The sequence below is a fragment of the Carya illinoinensis genome, chromosome 14 (genome assembly GCF_018687715.1).
Source record: "Carya illinoinensis cultivar Pawnee chromosome 14, C.illinoinensisPawnee_v1, whole genome shotgun sequence".
NCBI lineage: Eukaryota > Viridiplantae > Streptophyta > Magnoliopsida > Fagales > Juglandaceae > Carya > Carya illinoinensis.
Genome location: NC_056765.1, coordinates 8245480 through 8269046, shown reverse-complemented (window position 1 = coordinate 8269046; position 23567 = coordinate 8245480). Strand labels below are relative to the sequence as shown.

At 42.3% G+C, this 23567-nt stretch overlaps 1 protein-coding gene across 1 annotated transcript; it reads right to left on the bottom strand.

The window, feature by feature from the left end:
- Positions 1-19069: 19069 nt before the first annotated feature.
- Positions 19070-22928, bottom strand: LOC122294975 (cation/H(+) antiporter 14). Its single transcript, XM_043103962.1, has 3 exons — positions 22596-22928; positions 21408-22418; positions 19070-20555 (listed from the first exon to the last, which is right to left on the bottom strand). The coding sequence occupies exons 1-3, from the start codon at positions 22845-22847 to the stop codon at positions 19326-19328; spliced, it is 2493 nt and encodes an 830-aa protein (XP_042959896.1). The 5' UTR covers positions 22848-22928; the 3' UTR covers positions 19070-19325.
- Positions 22929-23567: the final 639 nt, after the last annotated feature.

Sequence of the window (23567 nt, the reverse complement as noted above, 5' to 3'; positions counted from 1 at the left end):
TATATCTTACAAGATAATGGAAAGAGAATAGGTTGATATTGCCTTCACAAACAGACTTTGCCTCCTCCTTTTTCTCTGCAATTATTTCTGAACCATTTCCATTATGGTATCAGAGCCAATCGTCTTCAAGCCCTCCAAGTTCCCCAACTCATACAACCATGTCTACTCCTGAGAACCCCAAACCCGAGGACAATCCTCATCACCCAGCCAGTCCGTATTTCATTCAGCCTGGGGAGAATGCCTCGTCTCCATTAGTTCCTGAGTTACTCACCACCGAAAACTATATTACCTAGTCTCGCTCCATGCGCAAAGCTCTAAACATAAAAAAGAAGCTCGGTTTCCTCGACAGTAAGATTTCCAAACCTCTGGATTTAGATCCTTTGTTCCTCCCATAGGAAAAATGACATGATCATTGCATGGCTTCAAAATTCTGTTGGTCCAGATCTTCGACCCACGATTGCCCATGCTGAGACAGAAGCAGAGGTATGGAGTGATCTTTGTGAGCGCTTCTTTATAAAGAACACTCCTCGCATTTTCCAGCTCACGAAGGTCGTGTCTCCCTTAACTCAAGATACTGATTCTGTGAGCATTTATTACAATAAGCTCAAAGGGTATTGGGATGAACTCGAGGTATACGAGCCCATGCCTCAGTGTACCTGCGGATCTGTCAAGACTCTTATGGAATATCATCATTGTCACAAGGTCATGCAATTCTTAATGGGACTTCAGGATTCCTATTATGCTATCCGTGCTCAAATACTTTTGTCTAATCCACTTCCATTATTAAACCGTGTTTTCTCTCTCATTCAACAAGAAAAGAGACGTCGGCAACTCCATTATGCACCAACACCAACACCAGCTGCGATGGTCACACGAGGACTAGATCCAAGGCTTTCATCATCCTCATGCAAGGAACGTTTATATTTCTCTCACTGTAACATTTCAGGACATTCCCTTGAGCGTTGTTTCAAAGCTAATCCTAACCTTCCAGTTTGCTCTCACTGTCGTATACCAGGCCATACCAAAGATAAATGTTATCGATTGAATGGTTATCCTTCAAGCCACAAAAATAGCCTCAAGTCCAAATGCATTGCTAATATTGTTTCTCTTGAGCAGGAGTAAAATCATAATGGCTCGCCCATTACTCAAGAACAGTATAGCAAGCTTCTTGCCTTACTCCAACCATCTTCATCCTCCACCATTGACAACACACCTGCAGCTATAAACCAGGCGCAACTTCTCCACTCCCCCACCATGTCTGGTAACAGTTCCTATTTCTTAACACACAACAGCACAAGCACCTCATCCCCACAGTGGACTCTCGATACTGGGGCAACAGACCACATGGTCTGCAGTCTCAATTTTTTTACACACAATATCACTCGTGTTAGTCACTCAATCAAACTTTCCAATGGTACAACCACGATTTCCACTCATCTCGGTGATATACATTTTTCTCCTCATTTGATTTTCAAACATGTATTGTGTGTTCCAACATTTTCCTTTAACCTTATTTCCGCCAAGTCTTTAACTATAAATTCCAATTGTTGCTTACTTTTCTTCTCCAATTCATGCTATATACAGGACCTTTCAACTTTGACGATGACTGGGAAGGGTGAGATGCATGATGGATTATACTACTTACAGCCCGAACTGCCTCCTCCCACTGCTCTTCACAATTTTTTTCTACCTTCTTTCATTCCAAAAGTGTCAACACTGCTGTTATTACAAAACATGATGAATTTACTTTGTGGCATTTTCGGCTTGGACACAGCTCCATGACACAAACTGTTTTAAATGATATTGGTAAAAGTGATGTTCATTTTTCGACTAAAGGCAGTCCATGTAATGTATGTCCACTTGCCAAACAGCATAGACTACCCTTTCCACAATCAGAAAATAGTGTCATGAACCCTTTTGATCATATCTCAATTGATATATGGGGTCCCAATTCTATTCAAGCATACAATGGCTCCAAGTACTTTTTAACTATAGTTGATCAATTTACGAGATGTACTTGGCTCTATCTTTTAAAATCCAAAGCTTAAGTACGCCCCTGTCTCCAAAATTTTTGTTCCCTCATTAACAACCAATTTGCTTCCAAAATTAAGGTAATCCGAAGTGATAATGGTCTCGAGTTTTCTATGCCAGATTTTTATCACCCAAGAGGCATCATTCATCAACTCACTTGTGTAGTCACACCTCAACAAAATGCTTTAGCCGAAAGAAAATATCAACATATTTTAAATGTTGCAAGAGCACTAAAATTCAGTCTGGTCTTCCTACAAAATATTGGAATGATTTTGTCTTAACAGCAACTTATTTGATTAACCGAACCCCAACTCCCATTCTCAACTACAAATCACCTTTTGAGGTTTTATACAACAAAAAACCCTCCTACTTTCATCTACGTGTTTTTGGGTCCCTATGTTTTGCTTCAACTCTATCACAAACTCAGTCTAAGTTTGATCCTCGTGCCCACCGATGTTTATTCTTAGGCTACCCCCATGGCATAAAAGGCTACAAAGTCCTTGATTTAAACACCCATCAGATTTTCACTTCTCGTGATGTTGTTTTTCATGAGGATACCTTTCCCCTCCTACCACATCCAATTCCACTCAACCCATTCTTCTCGATTCACAACCTCTCCACATAGATACAGACTCCACCCAACCTATTTCCCCTTACGTCCAGCCCTCTCCTTCTCATACTACACCACTTCCTACCTCTATAGAGCCACTTCACTCAGACGTACATATATCCAATAACTCACTCTCACCCAATAACCCAAGCCCACCTTCTAACCCAAACCCCACCAACCCAACTCCACGACGCTCAACTCGAACCAGACATACACCAGCTTACCTACGTGATTTTCATTGCCCTCACATCACTGCATCTAACTTGACTCAGTCCTCATCTCAGTTGACCGGCTCCTCTCAGTATTCCCAGATTCGTTTTCCTCTGTTTAACTTCATTTCTTATCGACCGGTGCAAAACTGCAAGTGCACAGTATCGTAGTTTTATAGTAAAGTAATAAGAAAAGTATCGTCCTCAGGGATTAGTACCTTACGTTTGCCAAATACCAAAATTATACTAAACTTGATTTTATCTAGAGGAATCACTAAGATTTTTGTAGTTGCAATCTAAACTAGATCAACTCAAAGAATAATGTGCAAAGGAAATAACACTGACGTTCGAAGATCAAATTAATGGGAAGAAAACTTCTAGGAAATCGATTTCACCTACTTCTTCACTATACTTTTCTCATCCAGCTAATTTAATTTAAATCTCTTTTGTCTATTAGCAAATCTCTAATTCATCCAAAAGCCTCTTTCGATAGTCAATTGGAATTGACTCTTGGTTATCAATTCACACAAGAATATGCAAATTCAATAATCAAGAACGCAATAAGTGTGACGCCCCCAAAATCCCCACGCCCGAACACGGGAAAATTGAGACGTCTGGATGGTGACAACCCGGGTCACCATCCCATCGACGGGTGCCGAGTGTGTGCAAGGCAACAGATGTGTACAGAGAAACACGCAGCGGATAACGAAAGTCAAACTAAGTACCAGAATTTTTCTTAACGTAATACAAGTTGTTTAAAACATACGTAAATAAAATATTACAAACACAAATACAGTTTTAAACAAATATAAAAGATAGCATCAGCAACCCGGCGGAGCCGCATCCTCGGGCTCAGCCTCCTCCTCTTCGTCCTCTAACTCTGCACCAAAAGCTACGGAACCACGAATGGTACCGCAGGTAAGTAAAACCCAAACACTACCAGATAAAAACACATAAAACTCAAACAAGATGCATGAAACATGCCCAATGCACAAAGCCCATAAAAACCCAAGTTTTCCACACACGCCAAAAACCCATTTGGCCCAAAAGCATATCCTTTCTGAAAAACACGCCAAAAGTCACATTTGGCCGCCAAAAGTCCATTTGGCCCAATATCTCGCCGGAAGTCCATCCGGCCCAATATCTCGCCAGAAGTCCATCTGGCCCACGCCAAAAGTCCCATTTGGCCTCATAAACCATTATCCAATTTTAACCGTATGCACCATGACCTCCCCTAGGGGTCACCCGCACACCCTGCCTCCAGTGTCACACCGTAGAGTACCACTACGCATGTGACACCTAACGAGCGATGCTCAGTTCCGCGCCCCGCGCGTGCGTAGCCAAGCATCCTCTAGCCCTCGCCAGCGAAGGGCCACGGAGTTGGTGAGTAGGGCGATGCCCGGTTCTGCGCCCGGCGCGTTCGTAGCCAAGCATCCCCTAGCCCCGCTCCCGTCATCTCTCTCGACAACTCAGGGGACATCACTCAGTTTATTCCGCTCCCGAGTGACCAGAGGAGCTCCACCGAGATAATAACCCATCCCGGCTTGGGCTCGTGATACACACGCACCCGTAAAACCACTCACGCCAATACACAGGCTTTTCACACAAATCCACAAACACACGTGCATGCCCCATGAAATGCCATATCAATGCATACAACATAATCAGACAACATAAAACAAATAAACAGACAACTCCGTCCTCCATCCATCCGACCCCCGAAACTCCTCGGACTCAGTCCGGAATCAACAACCAACAACAGTAAATAAATTGAGTGAGCGATATATATATTTAAATCTGAAAGTAGGGTTTGGAAAAATACTTACAGCGCTATACGGCAATTTTAGAAAACAAGCGGCGTTGCAAACGGCGGAAAAACAGCAACGTCACAGTGAAAATTCACTGTGGCCGTGGGTTTGAAAAACCCACTTTTGAACGGGGACAAACTAGGACACGAGATTGATAGGGAATGGTCTAGGGATGGTTGTGAAGCTATTGGAAGTGACGAACGGCCGTGGGTGGCGGCGGAATGGCCGGATTACCCAAAACGGAAACTAAGCTCGTAGGAGCTGTTCCGGTGGTCGTTGGAGGCCGGAAATGGGTGGGTTAGGACGGCAAGGAGTCGGTGATGAAGTGGTGAAGAAATGGTGGCCGGAGGTGGAGCGACGGCGGCGGATCGGAGTGAAATCCGTGCGGTCTTGTTGGGCTTTTTCCGGCCAAATGGCCGGCCGGTTGGGGGTGGCTTTCGGAGGGGTGGTGCGCCGGAGGGAGGGGGAACTTTTGGGACCGGTGGGGGTCCGGTTGGTGGCCGGACGGCGATGGGCTGGAAGAGAGAGAGAGCCGGCGCGGGGGAGAGGGAGGAGAGAGAGAGAGAGAGCACGGGGGGGTCCGAACGCGGGAGAGGAAGAGAAAAGAAAAAAAGAAAAAAGAAAAAGAAGGAAAAAGGAAAAGAAGGGAAAAAGAAAAAAAGGAAGAAGAGAAAAAAGGAAAAAGATGTGAAAAGAGGTGAGGTCCAAATCCTCACTCCGGGAAAACGAGACAAACCGCCAAAAAGATTAAAACCACAAAACAACTAAAAGAAATAAAACACAACCTCAAATAAATTAAAATAAAATAACTGATATATTAAATAAAATAAAAACAATTATTTCAGCGAAAATACACTTAAAAGCGGGTCATCACATCCTCCCCTTCTAAAAAAACAATTTCGTCCTCGAAATTGCAAATCAACCACCAACTTAAAGCAAGCCACAAAAACGCTCATAAACCAAATGAGATCAAGATTAAAATACATACCTTCATCATTCGAACAGATACGGGTACTGCTCCCTCATGTCCGCTGCTCGCTCCCAAGAGAAGTCTTGAGCTAACGGATCTCCTCAAGCCACTTTAACTAAAGGTATCGTCTTGGACCTCAACTGTTGCTCCTTCCAATCCAAAATCTGCGACGGAACAACTTCGTAAGTGAGATCCGGTTGCAACTGAATACCTGCTGGGTCGACGAAACGTGGCTCTTGCTGCCCAAAGCTCTTCTTTAGGGATGATACGTGGAAGACATCATGAACATCCCCAAAATAATCTGGCAAAGCAACTCTGTAGGCGACGGACCCTACTCTCTCCAGAATCTGAAAAGGGCCGACGTACCTTGGATCTAGTTTCCTTTTCTTACCAAAACGCTTAACAGCTCTCATGGGAGAGACTTTAAAATAAACCCAATCACCAACTTCAAATGACAAATCTCTCCTCCTGGTATCAGCGTAGCTTTTCTGGCGACTCTGAGCTGCCGTCATTTTATCTCTAATGATCCGGACTTGGCTTTGCATTTCTTGAATTATTTCGGGTCCAATTACCCTACTCTCCCCAACTTCATCCCAACACAAGGGCGACCTACACTTTCTCCCATAAAGAGCTTCATAGGGAGCCATCTGAATGGTCGCATGGTAGCTGTTATTGTAGGCAAACTCAATGAGCGGCAAGTGATTTTCCCAACTTCCTTGGAATTCCAGGGCACATGCTCGCAGCATGTCTTCCAGGGTCTGTATGGTGCGCTCTGACTGGCCGTCTGTCTGCGGGTGATAAGCAGTGCTGAACTTCAACTTGGTACCCAAAGCTGCCTGCAAACTCTTCCAGAACTGCGATGTGAACCTCGGGTCTCGATCCGACACTATAGTCTTTGGTATGCCATGTAGCCGCACTATCTCCTTGACATACAAACGGGTCAACTTTCCCAAAGAGTCGGTGTTGTTAACAGGCAGAAAATGAGCACTCTTCGTTAACCGGTCCACGATCACCCAAACAGAGTTCTTCCCACTAGGCGTTCTTGGCAAACCCACTACGAAGTCCATCGTGATGTCATCCCACTTCCACTCAGGAATAGGGAGGGGTTGGAGCATGCCTGCAGGTCTCTGATGCTCGGCCTTTACCTGACGACACGTGTGGCATTTCTCCACATATAAGGCAACGTCCTTCTTCATTCCATCCCACCAGTAATTTTTCTTCAAGTCTCAGTACATCTTTGTACTGCCGGGATGAACTGAATACGGGGCCGCATGAGCTTCCGCCAAGATCCGTTCTTTGAAGTCTGAGTCCTTCGGGACCACTCTGCGATCTCGAAACCGAAGTATCCCATCACTATCCATGCTATAGTGCAACGGCCCTCGAGATTTTCGGACTCTTTTCCTGATGTTCAGCAGCTTCGGATCCTTTCTTTGGAGAGCTTTCAATTCTTCAAAATCTATTACCCGAATGTCAAGAACTGAAGACAAAATCTCCACTTGCTGCGAACTCTCTACAAGGAGTCTTCTCATCCCATAAAGTAACGAATCCATTTCTGACGGTTCGGCTTCATCCTCCAAATGAGACTTCCGGCTCAAAGCATCAGCAACTATATTAGCCTTTCCCGGGTGGTACTTGATCTCACACTGATAGTCACTGATTAGCTCCAGCCAACGCCTCTGCCTCATATTCAGATTTTTCTGGGAAAACAAATGCTTCAAGCTCTTATGATCAGTAAATACCTCACAAGCTTCCCCATACAAGAAATGCCGCCAGATCTTGAGTGCAAAAACAATCGCAGCCAATTCTAGATCATGCGTCGGATAATTCTTCTCATGGTCCTTAAGCTGACGAGATGCATAGGCTACAACCCGTCCTTCCTGCATAAGGACACAACCCAAACCGAACTTAGACGCATCACTGAAGACTACGAATGGCTTATGCGGTTCTGGGAGTGCTAACACTGGTGCCGTTGTCAACCTGTTTTTCAATTCCTGGAAGCTTCTCTCACATTTCTCTGACCAAACAAATTCTGTATTCTTCTGAGTCAAAGCTGTGAGAGGTCCGGATAGGCGAGCAAAACCCTCTACAAACCTTCGGTAATAACCGGCGAGTCCCAAGAAACTCCTGATCTCGCGTACTGTAGTTGGGCATGGCCATGACAAAATGGCTTCTACCTTACTAGGATCAACTGCCACTCCACCCTGGGAAATTACATGCCCAAGAAATCTAACCTCTTCCAACCAGAACTCACACTTGCTGAGCTTGGCGTACAGCTGGTGTTCTCTCAATCTCTCAAGTACCAGACTAAGATGATACACATGCTCTTCAACATCTCGGGAATAAATTAGTATATCATCGATAAATACTACCACAAAGGAATCCAGGTAAGGTTGAAACACCCTATTCATCAAATCCATGAACGCTGCAGGGGCATTAGCTAACCCAAACGGCATCACCTTAAATTCATAATGCCCATACCTCGACCTGAAAGCAGTTTTAGGCACATCTTGGTCTCTGATTCTCAGCTGGTAGTATCCCGACCTCAGATCAATCTTAGAGAATACGGCTGCTCCTTGAAGTTGGTCAAACAAATCATCAATCCGCGGAAGAGGGTATTTATTCTTGATGGTCACCTTGTTCAATTCCCGATAGTCAATGCACATACGAAGGGTTCCATCTTTCTTCTTAACAAACAAAACTGGTGCACCCCACGGCGACGTACTAGGCTGAATAAATCCCTTCTCTACCAGTTCTTGCAACTGAGTCTTCAACTCTTTCAATTCAGCCGGTGCCATGCGATAAGGAGCTTTATGCACAGGAGCCGCTCCAGGTTCCAAATCTATGACAAACTCCATCTCCCGAACAGGGGGTAGTCCGGGCAAGTCATCCACAAATACATCGAGGAACTCTTCCACAACTGGAATGTCTGCCAAAGACTTCTTCTCAGACGGCGTGGACACCATCTGCACCAAGAATGCATCTGCTCCCCATGCAATCTCTCGCCTTGCCTGAATCGCCGATATAATTATCGGTTTCTCTTTTAACCTACTCCCCACGAATTCCAGACAATCACCATCTGGAAGCTGAAAGCTAATTATCCGACTTCTGCAATTAATACTCGCAGAATATCGGTATAGCCAATCCATTCCGAGGATAATATCAAAACCCAACAGCTTGAACACCACCAAATCAGCATCCAAGAATCTTCCCTCAAAATTTAACGGGCATCCCAAAGCAACCTTGGAACACCACACCATCTCGCCATCGGGTAGCGCCACTACCATAGCTTTCGGCAATGGTTCCGTGACCAAATTACACACCCGAGCAAACGTGGAAGACACAAACGATCGAGAAGCACCGGAATCAAACAAAGTACAAGCATAAAACTCATACAAACGGACTCTTCCTGAACCAAACACACAACCCATGAAATCCAAAAAAAAAAACAACGAAGAAACCAAATGCACCAAAAATTAAATCCAACTTAAAATTAAATTTATCCATACCTGTGATTACTCCAGCATCATGGGTCGCTGGTGCCTCATCATCCACCTCTCCGGGTGTGACAGCATAAACCCGGGCTTGCACTGCTTGTCTCGGGTTGGTTCTTCCACCGTGTCTACCTCCACGGCTTCCTTGAGCTCTAACGGGGCAATCCCGAGCAATATGTCCCACTTGGCCGCACCGATAACACTGGGGCCCGCTACTCGTCCGACACTCGCCCTCATGAGCTCTATTACAAACTCCACAAACAGGCATACGTCCTCCCATGCGAACACTGGAGGATGCTTGAGATCGGGTTCCAGTCCGCTGAACAAACTTCTGAGGCGAACCCGAGCTGCTTCCTTCACCAGAAAAACTCCGCCTCTTTTGTCCTGAAGGGGAGCCCAAACTCAGATTATTTTCCCTCTCTATAAGGGTGGCCACATCCACTAACTCCTGAAAAGTGGTTATCCGATGGCTGACCACCATACGGCGTATGTCATGACGCAGCCCCTCCTGGAAACGATCTGCTCGCATCTCCTCAGTAGCGACAAGATGAGGAGCAAACCGCTCAAGTTCTATGAACCTCCGGGCGTACAGCTCCACTGTCGCGCCCCCTTGGACCAGATTGGAGAATTCTCTTGTCTTTTGCTTCCTTACCGATGCGGGAAAGAAGCGGTCATTGAACTCTTTCTTGAAACGCTGCCAGGTCACCGCAGCGAAAGATCCCAATTCAGATTCCAACAGCACCCTCTTGGTATCCCACCAATCAGAAGCAGTGCCTTGCAAGAGGTAGCTGGCGTAAAGTACTTGCTGTGCCTCAGTGCACCCACACACCTCAAAAGTCTTCTCCAAATCTTTGATCCATTTTCCAGCCTGAATTGGATCCTCATCTCCCGTGAAGTGTGGAGTCCGATGCGCTAGGAAGCGCTCATAGGTGCATCCGGCTTGCACCATGCTGCTGGACCCTCCTGGATACATCCAAGGCCCTCCCTGATATGGCCAAGGACCTCCTGGTTGTGGCCAATACCCTCCTTGTTGCGGACAAGGTTCTCCTGACGGTGGATAAGGTCCTCCTGATGGTGGACAAGGCCCTCCTGATGGTGGCCAAGGACCCCCTTGTGGTGGCCAAGGTCCTTGTGGTGGCCAAGGCCCTGCCTGTTGGGACCTCGCACTCTGTTGCATAAACTCCGTCATCTGCCGAATTGCTTCGGCTATGGAGTCATCTCTGGAGGTATTTTCTTGTGGTTCCTGAGTATTTTTCCTTGGTCTCCCTGGTCTCCCCATATTCCTGTCAAAACACTACTCTTGACCCTCCTTTAAGAAAACAAATAAAACCATCATAAAACTAACAAAAACAAAAACAGCACTACACAGCAAGAAACAAAAGAAACCAGCATGCCAAAACATAACTGCATAAATAAAACAAACAAACAAGCTCACACAAATAAAACAAATAAAACAACTATACTTAACATAATTTTCAAAACACAACTTTAAAAACATTCTGGTACCACCTACGGGACATGTGGTTTTACCCAGAGCCAAACCGCTCTGATACCACCTGTGACGCTCCCAAAATCCCCACGCCCGAACACAGGGAAATTGAGACGTCCAGATGGTGACAACCCGGGTCACCATCCCATCGACGGGTGCCGAGTGTGTGCAAGGCAACAGATATGTACAGAGAAACACGCAACGGATAACGAAAGTCAAACTAAGTACCAGAATTTTTCTTAACGTAATACAAGCTGTTTAAAACATACGTAAATAAAATATTACAAACACAAATACAGTTTTAAACAAATATAAAAGATAGCATCAGCAACCCGGCGGAGCCGCATCCTCGGGCTCAGCCTCCTCCTCTTCGTCCTCTAACTCTGCACCAAAAGCTACGGAACCACGAATGATACCGCAGGTAAGTAAAACCCAAACACTACCAGATAAAAACACATAAAACTCAAACAAGATGCATGAAACATGCCCAATGCACAAAGCCCATAAAAACCCAAGTTTTCCACACACGCCAAAAACCCATTTGGCCCAAAAGCATATCCTTTCTGAAAAACACGCCAAAAGTCACATTTGGCCGCCAAAAGTCCATTTGGCCCAATATCTCGCCGGAAGTCCATCCGGCCCAATATCTCGCCAGAAGTCCATCTAGCCCACGCCAAAAGTCCCATTTGGCCTCATAAACCATTATCCAATTTTAACCGTATGCACCATGACCTCCCCTAGGAGTCACCCGCACATCCTGGCTCCAGTGTCACACCGTAGAGTACTACTACGCATGTGACACCTAACGAGCGATGCCCAGTTCCGCGCCCCGCGCGTGCGTAGCCAAGCATCCTCTAGCCCTCGCCAGCGAAGGGCCACGGAGTCGGTGAGTAGGGCGATGCCCGGTTCCGCGCCCGGCGCGTTCGTAGCCAAGCATCCCCTAGCCCCGCTCCCGTCATCTCTCTCGACAACTCAGGGGACATCACTCAGTTTATTCCGCTCCCGAGTGACCAGAGGAGCTCCACCGAGATAATAACCCATCCCGGCTTGGGCTCGTGATACACACGCACCCGTAAAACCACTCACGCCAATACACAGGCTTTTCACACAAATCTACAAACACACGTGCATGCCCCATGAAATACCATATCAATGCATACAACATAATCAGACAACATAAAACAAATAAACAGACAACTCCGTCCTCCATCCATCCGACCCCCGAAACTCCTCGGACTCAGTCCGGAATCAACAACCAACAACAGTAAATAAATTGAATGAGCGATATATATTTAAATCTGAAAGTAGGGTTTGGAAAAATACTTACAGCGCTATACGGCAATTTTAGAAAACAAGCGGCGTTGCAAACGGCGGAAAAACAGCAACGTCACAGTGAAAATTCACTGTGGCCGTGGGTTTGAAAAACCCACTTTTGAACGGGGACAAACTAGGACACGAGATTGATAGGGAATGGTCTAGGGATGGTTGTGAAGCTATTGGAAGTGACGAACGGCCGTGGGTGGCGGCGGAATGGCCGGAAATGGCCGGATTACCCAAAACGGAAACTAAGCTCGTAGGAGCTGTTCCGGTGGTCGTTGGAGGCTGGAAATGGGTGGGTTAGGACGGCAAGGAGTCGGTGATGAAGTGGTGAAGAAATGGTGGCCGGAGGTGGAGCGACGGCGGTGGATCGGAGTGAAATCCGTGCGGTCTTGTTGGGCTTTTTCCGGCCAAATGGCCGGCCGGTTGGGGGTGGCTTTCGGAGGGGTGGTGCGCCGGAGGGAGGGGGAACTTTTGGGACCGGTGGGGGTCCGGTTGGTGGCCGGACGGCGATGGGCTGGAAGAGAGAGAGAGCCGGCGCAGGGGAGAGGGAGGAGAGAGAGAGAGAGAGCACGGGGGGGGGGGGGGTCCGAACGCGGGAGAGGAAGAGAAAAGAAAAAAAGAAAAAAGAAAAAGAAGGAAAAAGGAAAAGAAGAGAAAAAAGGAAAAAGATGTGAAAAGAGGTGAGGTCCAAATCCTCACTCCGGGAAAACGAGACAAACCGCCAAAAAGATTAAAACCACAAAACAACTAAAAGAAATAAAACACAACCTCAAATAAATTAAAATAAAATAACTGATATATTAAATAAAATAAAAATAATTATTTCAGCGAAAATACACTTAAAAGCGGGTCATCACAATAAGACCAATGATTTAATTACTACGTAGGTTCATACAAGTCTTTCGATCTCTATACTTACCTATGCTGAAATATCCAAGATCTACCCTATGATTCCCTTTTTCGATAGCAAATCACAAGATTACTTATCATCTAATCAATGGCCAGTTAATTAGAAGCAATAAATTCAAAATAAATCAGATAAACAAAGAGAGAATTGCATTAAATTAGCATAGACAATCAAGCATAGTTCAGAAATAGGTTATATTGTTTTTCTAGAATGAAGAAAATTTAGCTCATGCTAGAAATGGAATTCAACATAAACGAATTCACCATAATTGTTCTGAGAAGATGGGAAGAAAATAAACACTGAAAAATCCTTCTTGCAGCCTCAACTCGTCGTCAAAAGCTCAAGGGAACGATTCAACGCTTTTCTCTCGTCCGTGCTCGTATATGATTCCAACGTACGTGCAATAATTGGAATTCCCTCTCCAAAAATAGATGATTTGAATCCCTCTAGCTATGTTTTTCTCTCCCAAGAAGTGTTCTCCAGTCAAAACTCGCGGCTCTAGAGTGAAAAATTGCTTTTATATGGTCTCACGGTGGAAAACCTAAAATCTGTCAAAATACGATGTTCGCTCGAGCGGGGTGTCGAGCGCGCGTCGAGCGTTCGACTCTGCCTGATTTTGCTCGAGCGTCCTATCGAGTGCACATCGAGCATTCGACTCTACCTGATTTTGCTCGAGCGGCCAATGTCTCTGCTCGAGCGATCTTTGTTTTTCAGCAACCCGCTCGAGCTCCCTGTCGAGCAGCAGTCGAGTGTTTGAATCTGCCTGAATTCGCTCGAGCGGCCAAAAGCCTTCGCTCGAGCGGCCAAAAGCCTCCGCTCGAGCGAACTTGTAAAATCTGCAATATGAAATTTTTGCAAGTCATCACTTATCATTTACTTTCCCCTCAATTCAAAGCTTTTACTGCCTCTATTTCTTCCCAAACCGAGCCAACATCTTATACCCAAGCCATCAAAGAACCTGTTTAGTGCGAGGCAATGAAGCTAGAAATTATTGCTCTTTAGCTCAATGAGACATGGTCCATTGTGGAATTACCTCATGCAAGAAAGCAATTGACTCCAAATGGATATACAAATACAAGTTTCGGGCCGACGGAACCATTGAAAGAGCCAAAGCTCGATTGGTCGCAAAGGGCTTCACACAGCGCTAGGGTATCGATTTCCATGATACTTTCTCGCCAGTAGCAAAGATTGTCTCCATTCGGTGTCTCCTTGCCATCACAGCCATCAAAGGATGGGAACTCCACCAACTCAACATAAACAACGCCTTCCTCTACGGCGAGCTCGATGAAGAAATCTACATGCGACCCCTTCATGGACATCCTGCTGCCAAGACAAACAAAGTCTGCCAATTGAAGAAAAGTATCTATGGTTTACGACAAGCTTCATGACAATGGAATGCGAAGCTTACTGCCTCTCTTGTTGAATTTGGCTTTGTACAATCCAAGGCCGATTACAGCCTATTCACCAAAACAACCTCCACCTCATTTATGGCATCATTGGTCTATGTAGACGACATAGTCTTATTGAGTTCCGATGCATCATCAAATGCCGCGGTGAAGCAGTTTTTGGAGTCTAAATTCAGAATCAAAGACCTTGGGAGTCTTAAATACTTCATCGGGATGGACGTTGGTCATACAAAGAAAGGAATTCAACTATGCTAGCGCAAATATGCACTTGACATACTGGCCGAAACAGGTATGCTGGCCTCCAAGCCATCTCTGTTGCCCATTGAGCCAAATCTAAAACTCAGAAGGGACGAGGGTGACATCTTCAATGATCCTGCACTGTATCGTCAACTTGTCAGCAAACTTCTATATCTCACGCACACAAGACCAGATCTCACTCATAGTGTGCACCTATTAAGTCAGTTTATGGAGACACTGAGGATTCCTCACTACAATGCAATTCTCAAGGTTCTAAGATATCTGAAAGGGACACCAGGTCAGGGACTATTTTTTCCCGTTGATTCACAACTAAATCTCACAGCTTATTCAGATGCAAGTTGGGTGGATTGCCTAGATACAAGACAGTCAACTACTGGATTCTGTGTATTCATAGGAAAATCCTTGGTTTCATGGAAAAAAAAAAAAAAAAAAAAAAAACTACCGTCTCTAGATCTTCTGTGGAATCTGAGTACAAGTCGATGGCATCGGTGGCATGCGAGCTGACTTGGCTAAATTACATTTTTGCCAATTTGCATGTTACTATTTCTAGACCTGCCACACTATTCTGTGACAATTTAGCAGCCATTCACATAGCTGCGAATCCCATTTTTCATGAACAGACGAAACACATTGAACTAGATTGACATCTAGTCTGAGACAAAGTGACTGAGGGACAGGTTCGAACAGTTCATGTGCCTTCACATTCTCAAGTTGTAGACCTACTCACTAAGTCGTTGCAATCCCCTGCATTTACTCGACTCCTGTCCAAGATAGGAGTAATCAATGTTTACTATCCATCTTGCAGGAGGGTATTGGAATTATCACATGCAACCACTCATGCAGCACCTCACGTTCACTCTGAGAAATTGGTTACAACCACCAATAATGGAATACGATGGAAAGCAAGCGATGGAATCTACTTTTAGCTATTTGTGTCTGCCACCTTTTGCTATTTGTGTCTACCACCAAATAATATGCTTTTATTATTTAATTCATTTTCATTGTATATATATATCTTACAAGATAATGGAAAGAGAGTAGGTTGATATTGCCTTCACAAACATACTTTGCCTCCTCCTTTTTCTCTGCAATTATTTCTGAACCATATCCATTATTAAGCAAACTAAAACAATAATACAATTAAATAAGCAAACTATATAGACAATAATCCATATGGGTGGTTTTCTTTCAACTCATCACACTTGGAAAAGTTATCAATTCATTGATAATTATATTGCCAACTAGCACGTTTTTTTTTTTTTTTCTTTTTTCAAAAGATGCTAACCAACAATAACTTCAACATCATTGTGGGATTCAAAAATTTTGTGAATCACAACAACCAGAAACCTCATATAGGATTTTCAGTACTACATTAACCACGTCCCTCCAGACGCACAAAACAAAAGAACGGGGGCATATATGCATCCTATCAGTCTACTTTCTACCAAATTTAGCCTCATCAATATTCCAGAAATCTGCAACATGATATCCAATCACTGGCAACAAAAGAAAAACTATATACTGGAACAGAATTGGCAGCAAGTTACAACAAAAAACAAATTTCTATTCACATCCAAATCATATATATACATGTGAAATACAATACTGGTAGTTGGAGGAAAAAAAACATTGACAGAACCTCATAACAGATATATATATACACACATAGTTGGGCTCTAGGGTACATATACATATATGTAACAAATATACAAACCTCACAAGTTGCAAGACAACGAATAGATATACATATAGGAAATGAAAATTACAAATGGGGGACAAGACCAGGACATACAATTTTTTGGGGCCTCTAAAGGTTTGGGTTGGATTTTCACTAGCTAAGGATGGTTGATTGGGCTTGACAAGGTTGGACAAGCGAATCACAGATCAGGCTCTCGGGTTTCAAAAAGGGGCGATTTGGGGGTCAGGCTCGAGGATGAGGGAATCACCATCTAAGACTATAGGATTTCAGAGGCCATGGTGTTTTAGGGAAGGGAAATTGTAATAACTCAAGCAAAAACAAAGAAACAAACCCAGCTTATGCATAAAGGCCACCCTACCCCCCATTCCCCCAATCTTTTTTCCCTCCATAACCTAATTTTCTCTCTCTCACAAAAAACCCCCCATATATATATATATATATATATATATATCTACACCTGCTCAAACCCATATATATATACATATATATCTACCCCCACTCAAACCCACTCTCTCACACCCTTCTCTCTCTTTTTTCCTGATTGTTTCTCTCAACCCCTTCCCCCGTCATCTCATCTCTCTCTCTCTCTCTAACCCCATTGTATATATACATATATATTTACTCTCTCTCTCTCTCTCTCTCTCTCTCTCTCTCTCTCTCTCTCTCTCTCTCTCTCTCTCTCTGTGTAACCTCCTCCCATAGCCACTACTCTTTACTGTTTTATCAGCACAAACAACAATATTAGGTAAATTCTCATCCCTCATAAATAGTATATTTAATAAATTTTGAATATAAAATTTGTTAAGAGTTGTTGTTGTGAATTGTTGAGAATATACTTAGTTGATTATGTTGTTAAGATGTGTTGAAGATAAATTTACTATTCAAGTGTTAATAGTGGGTATTAACTAAAATTAATTCAGGTTTATGTCACTATTATATGGTTGAGTGTGGACCTTATTTATGTTAAAATAATAAGGGGATAGAGGCCAGTGTACGTAATATTTGGCAATGTATTTGCAACCTAGAAATTTGGAGTTTATTAATTTTAGAGGATAATCTTTTAGGACAAGTTTAAACTCATGCTATTAAGGATTGAGTGAAATTTTAGAGTTATATTAGATCATTTTTAGTATAGAAGTTGACAGACTATAGTAGTCCACGTGAAATAGGGCTATTGTCAAGGAATACGTTGGATTATTTTTTATCACTAGTAATTAAGGAAAGTGGCTCTTTAATGGGTTTTTAATAAAAGAACTATTGGTTTTGTTTGGAATGGTGCATTTGGATATTATATTTCAAACTTGTGTAAACTTTAGATTTGTACACATTCTTATGCCATTTTGGCTCTGCTAATGGGATTTGTGCTAATTTTGTAATGGTTGGAATGTTTGAAAAATGCTATGTAGCTTATTAAATTGAAAGTTAAATGTGAGCATACTATTTGTTCTCGAGCCCAGTATATGTATGTCTTTGTGACATATGACGTCCCTCGCGGCGTGATGTCTTTGTGGCATGATATCTTTGTGGTATATATATTGGTGATTTAATTTTGCTATTATCATGTGGTCTTGAATATGATATTGACTAAATATATTGGTTGAGATAAAATTCTATTGTTGACATTATTTTATTGAGAATTTATTCACTCTCTTATATAGTCAAGAAAATTGCCAACTTCCACACCCTTATTAAATTGCTACTTACTAAGCACATGGTAGCTCACCACTTCATTTCACATATTTTTCAGAGTTGTAGAAAGTTCCTTCATTTGAAGTGATAGCTTTTGAGTCAAATATTCTAAAGTGGACTTGGTTTAGTCACTTAAGGTTGAGAGTTGTGGGAATTGATGGTTTTGTTGCATGAAGATGGTTTTGGTTGTACAGTGAGTTCTCTTATAGACATATTTTAGTTATTGTATAGTTTTTGTTGGAGTATTTGTATTGTAATTATTTAGAATTTAATGAATCTAGCCAAACTTGTGAACGGACCTTTGAGAATTATTGTATTATAGTTGTGAATAGTTTAGAGGTTGCTTATTTGATATATATTTGTAAACAGAGAGAGAGTTTTTAAAATATAGGTGGAACTTTATCCGTTTATGATTTTGGATTTAAGGCATTACAATTGCAACTCGGGACAAGATCGATTTGGGGAAGGAGAATCAAAGAGAGTGTCGATTTGGAGAAAGAGGAGCTGATTTGGGGATGGGAATCGCATAGGGGGGAAGCCAAGTAAAGGAATCGAAAAAAATTGGGTTTCATGCTTTGTCAATTTGGGGAAGGGAAAGAGGGAGCTTTGTCGATTTTGAGGAAAGGAGATAGGGAGCTCTGTCTATTTGGGAAAGGGGGAGAGGAAGGTAAAGAGGGAGAGAGGATATGTTGGGGAGAGAGGGATTTGGAGAAAGTAGAGAGGGAGGTACAGATGGAGAGAGAGAGGCTCTTACCATTTTGTCTTTTTCTTTTTTAAATATCTTAACATGTGGTATATCCACATCAAGTGGTAAGTTCCACTGGTAAGGTTGGAGCGGCTTAGTTTACCAATGAAAATGCTACTTAGCCATACAATTGATGATATTATTCTCTTTCCATGCACAGTTCCCTAATTTTCATGTATGTGTTTCATATCAAGCGAAATTAAGTGCACGTTTTGATGTTAAGAGTATCTCAGATCATTTGTGAATAACAATGAAATAGTTTATAAATAGTAATAAATTATCTGTAAATAGTAGTGAAATAATATAATATGATGTAAGCTCCCAAACACAACCTAGATTTGTGTATTTAAACTTTTACGGAAGAATCATCTCTTTATAAAACTAAAAAGAAGTAAAAATGTGTATTTAGGATCTGTTAATTGGGAATACAACTATTCTCATATATATATTCTCAAACTATTTCATTAATATTCATAAATTCTTTCACTGTTATTTACAAATTATTACAAGATATTCCTAATATCCAACAAGCCCTAAATCAGCACGGGTGAAGTTGTAGATCTAATAATTAAAGATAAAGAAGTATTCACGTCTTTAGTATATTAACAAGAAATTGTATGTGTAGTTCGGAAAATTGAGGGAAAAAAAAAAAAAAAGAACGTATACACAAAGAACATGTTTGTCCTTCATATTTCATTCCCCTACCTCTAGTACTAGTTTAGAGTAATCTGGTGTAAAATCTTCACCATCAGAAAATTCACTAGCCAACTTTGAACCAAAAGATTTATTTTTAGAGGTTACGGTGGAGAGCATCCCTGGCGGCACACTTCCATCCGGTTGTTGCTGCACTACCAAAACTGAAAACTGAGAATCCGAACTGGCCAATATGTCTCCGATCAGCCCAAGCTCAGGGCATTCACACCATTCTGTGCTCAGCCCTCTTATAAACGGTGAGTTGGGTTCATGGTACCTGCCCACGATTACTAAATCAAAATCACCCTCCATTGCATGGATTGCCTGCGTAGTTTCTACTCCATCTCCCACAATCTTCTCTTTATAGCGATTCTTTCCCATCATGAGTGCATTTGCCCTGTACTCACAGATCAACTCATCTTCAAGTTTCTTTTCATGAGTTTGACATTCATGCAAGAATCTAATCACTGTGAGGTTGACGTGGGGATGCTGCGCCATGCGTCTGCCATAGGCAAAAGCCTCCAAATCATCTGCACCACTGAAGAACAGCAAACCAACACGATACGACGACCTGGATGTTAAAGAAGACCACTTACCGCCGATTTGTCCCCGGTCGATTAGGACTCCGACTGAGCATGGTGCCTTCTTGATGACTTTAATATTGACGGTCCTGATGGAAGGGTTGGACAATCCCACTCTTCCATCAATTGCCCAACGCTTGTGAAAGGGGAGAATCACAATTGTGGTTCTCTTGTCTTGTGCAATGCTGCAAATGTCATTGTGCATGCTTGCATATGGCGCAATTGCAGTGAAATGCTGCACTGCTACATTCCCTTGATGCTGCTGCTCAAACTGTCGGAAAGCAGAAACAGTATGTTCTGCACCAGTTGCGTTAGGAGTGGATTGGCTTTGAGTACGGAGATGGGGGACAAGTACGGCAGCGGCGCTGCCGGTTAGCTCCATGAGGTGTAGGACAAAGATGGAGATTGGGGTTAATCTGGTGGAATTCGAGGCATCAAGAAGACTTAAAATGGTAGGAACATTGTCTTCCTGGTGGACACAGATCAGAATTCGAAGCTGAATGCTGTTATGAGATTCAAGCATGGTCCTTCTCCCGTAGGCCATATACCTCTTCGCTGGGTCATAAAGGTGAGCTACCATGGGCCTGGCTACCCCAGATACAATCAACATCGTCACTAACAAAAGGGCAAAGACTTGGTCGTCTATGATCTGCGCATGATGAACATGAATATTATCATCTAATTAGAAAGTATATAGTATTAACTTTACTTAAAATTGAATTTATTAAATGAAACTATATATTTCTGTATTAGTGATCATCATGAAAAAGTTCCCAAGCCTTGCTTTGAGTAAAAAGAGAAGCCATGAACTATATATTTATATATAAGCTGTGTACGTGTTGAAGTAGAAGGACATAAGTTGATCGTGACACGATACAAATTATTATCAAATTTTTCAAAGAAAGTTTTGGAGAACAAAATTATAACATTGAGTAATCTCTTCTAGAGAGATTCTACATTTAGTCAATTACTCTGCACCTCATCGCTTATGGTCATTTTGTCAAATAACTGGCCGGCCATAGATGGCAGGTTTTCTTGTATGCCACTTTCATTTTGAATCAAATTAACCTAGTCCTCAAATAACTAGCAAGTCAGATAATAACAATTCATAATTAGTGACATAATAGTAAATCACATTCATATAAGGACACCAAATGATAAATGTTTTATCTAGCCACAAAAAAATCTTACAAAAATAATCTCACAAACTGACGTGGTTTGATATAGTACTTTATATTATAAAATTACTTTTACTGTGAAGTAGATTTAACATACTATATGAAGCCATGTCAAATTATGAGTTTATTTTTGTGAAACTTCTACGTGACTGTATTATGCAAATATGTACTATTCTTACACTCTTTATGCATTTACAATATTATTCAAACTTTTTTTTTCTTCCATTTCTCTATTGTTTATATTTTTATAATTTTGTATTTGCATATTTTGACTGCATGGAATGTAATAGATGCTCAAGTTCAGAGAGAGAGAGAGAAGTTACACCGGCATCCTTCCACATAATGTATGCAGCAACCTCTATGACGCCTTTGCAACACATGATTAACGCGAGAGTTACGGCCTCCCAGTAGGGCAAACCGCAGAAAAGCGCAGGCAAAAGTGTACCCATGAACTTCCCTATATAGCCCAAAACGATGAATAACTCCGTGATTGCTGAAGAGTGCCCTCCTGCTGCCGACAACAAGTCCGTCTGCAAACCGCTTATCGCAATGAAAACTGGAAGCAGCAACCCAGTTGCTATGGTATCAAGCTTCTGAACTAATGCTGAACCGAGTGGCGGCCCGTCTGGCAAAGCAACTCCCAACAGAAAAGACCCAAAGGCAGCGTGCAGACCAATAACTTCAGCAGAAAATCCGCACGCCATCACAATCACAAGAACGATAATGAAGTGTGTTTCCCGCATGGTTTCTTCTTGTGAGTTGCTTTTGGTTAACCATATAATGAATGGCCGGAAAATGAATATGATAGTGGTCACGAAGATGGTGATCCAAAACAGAGCCCAGAATGACATCCATTTCGAGCCATGCTCAATTAAACCCAATGCTGTCGTGGTTAGAATTGTGCCAAAGCTCCAAAGATCACCGATTATGGAGATATAAGTTGCTAATCTTCCAAGCTCAGAGTTGAGGATTTGGAGATCAGCAAGGTGGCTGGTGATGACGGGAAAGGTGGAAATGGAACCAATAGCAATGATAAAAGGAATGGAAGTTGTAATGGTGCGGTCTAAGGTCATGACATGGCTGACAGTGTAATAGGTGAGTCCAGCGAATGTAAAAGGCATCGCATAACCCATGGTGCCAATAAGAGCAGCAGAACCACCTACCTTTTTCAACATGCTAGCATCCATCCTTATTCCTAATAGAAAGAGATGAAGATTAAAGCCAACGTTTGCAGCAGTTTGAAGTACCACTTTGCCTGTCATTGGAAACAGCTTCTGCATAGGGTGTTGGCTGGTGCAACGCCCAAGAATTGTTGGACCCATGATTATACCAGCCTGGTAGAATTTAATTATGTGTAGTCACAAATTAAAAACTGATCATCATAAACAAATGTTTTAATCAATCGAAATATATAGAGCCATATTTGAAACTTGAAATTTAAAATTTAATGTATGCATGCCTAGCTAGCTAGGTAACCAATTCATGTTAGAGCCAGAGGAAACTTAAATTACCACAACTTGTGCAGAGAGAATACTTTGTCTCAAAGGTTTCAGAAAGGTGTAAACGATTCTGGTAAACCAGAAAATAAAAACAATCTGGGCTAGAAAAGTAGGAAATATGCTGTCAAAAGGATTATTTCCAAACCGTACGCCGACGTTGGAGGGGATCATCATGGGTGGGTATTGGCATACCATGCCTTCTTTAGAAAATGGTCCAGTGACTGCCCCAACAGTCATACTAGCTTCTTTGTTGATTGATGCCATATATATATATATATATATATATGTATTAATGTTGAAGGGGTCTAAAGAGAATACAAGAGAAAGAAGAAGATGAAGATCATCTCGCTTACTTAAAAATTAAGGGGAAAAAAAAATAAAAGGGTCCCTAATGAAAGACATATATTTAGAGAGAGAGAGAGAGAGAGAGAGAGAGAGAGAGAGAGAGAGAGATGTGAGGATAGACGGGAGAGGGGGAGAGTTTGTAGGTCAACCCAGACAAATTACTGTGACCAGGGACAACGCTTCAGCTGGCCATGCAAATAAGCAAAACTTCCCCAACACTCGAAAATTTGTTTAAAAATTATATATAATTACTAAAGGAAAACAATATATTGAATTATTTTTTATTCAAAATTATTAGTGATCTTTTATTTTTTATTTTTTGTTTTCTCAACTCATGTTTTTTACTTTGGCATTTTCCTAATCATCCTCACATCACACTATATATATAAATGAGTTAAATGGGAAATTAGCAATGGAAAAATGTTCATGAGAAATGAGAATTTCGTATTCATTTCCACGTACCAACATCACTTTGTGTAAACTGCCACTAGCCAGAAGCAGGAGCCTTGCACATACACATACACATTCAGATATCTTTCTTATTTCAACCATAATTCAAAGAACTTAAGTCAAAGTATCAAATCATATTCTCATGCATTGATTATATTCAATCAGTCATTGAGACACCCAAACTGGATT

Excerpts from the sequence above, each read along its gene's own strand:
- LOC122294975 (XM_043103962.1), bottom strand. The coding sequence starts at position 22,847 with ATGGCATCAATCAACAAAGAAGCTAGTATGACTGTTGGGGCAGTCACT. Across the intron at positions 22,419-22,595 it reads TTCTCTCTGCACAAGTTGTG|GCTGGTATAATCATGGGTCC; the intron begins GTAATTTAAGTT and ends AAATTCTACCAG. Across the intron at positions 20,556-21,407 it reads TTATGTGGAAGGATGCCGGT|ATCATAGACGACCAAGTCTT; the intron begins GTAACTTCTCTC and ends CATCATGCGCAG.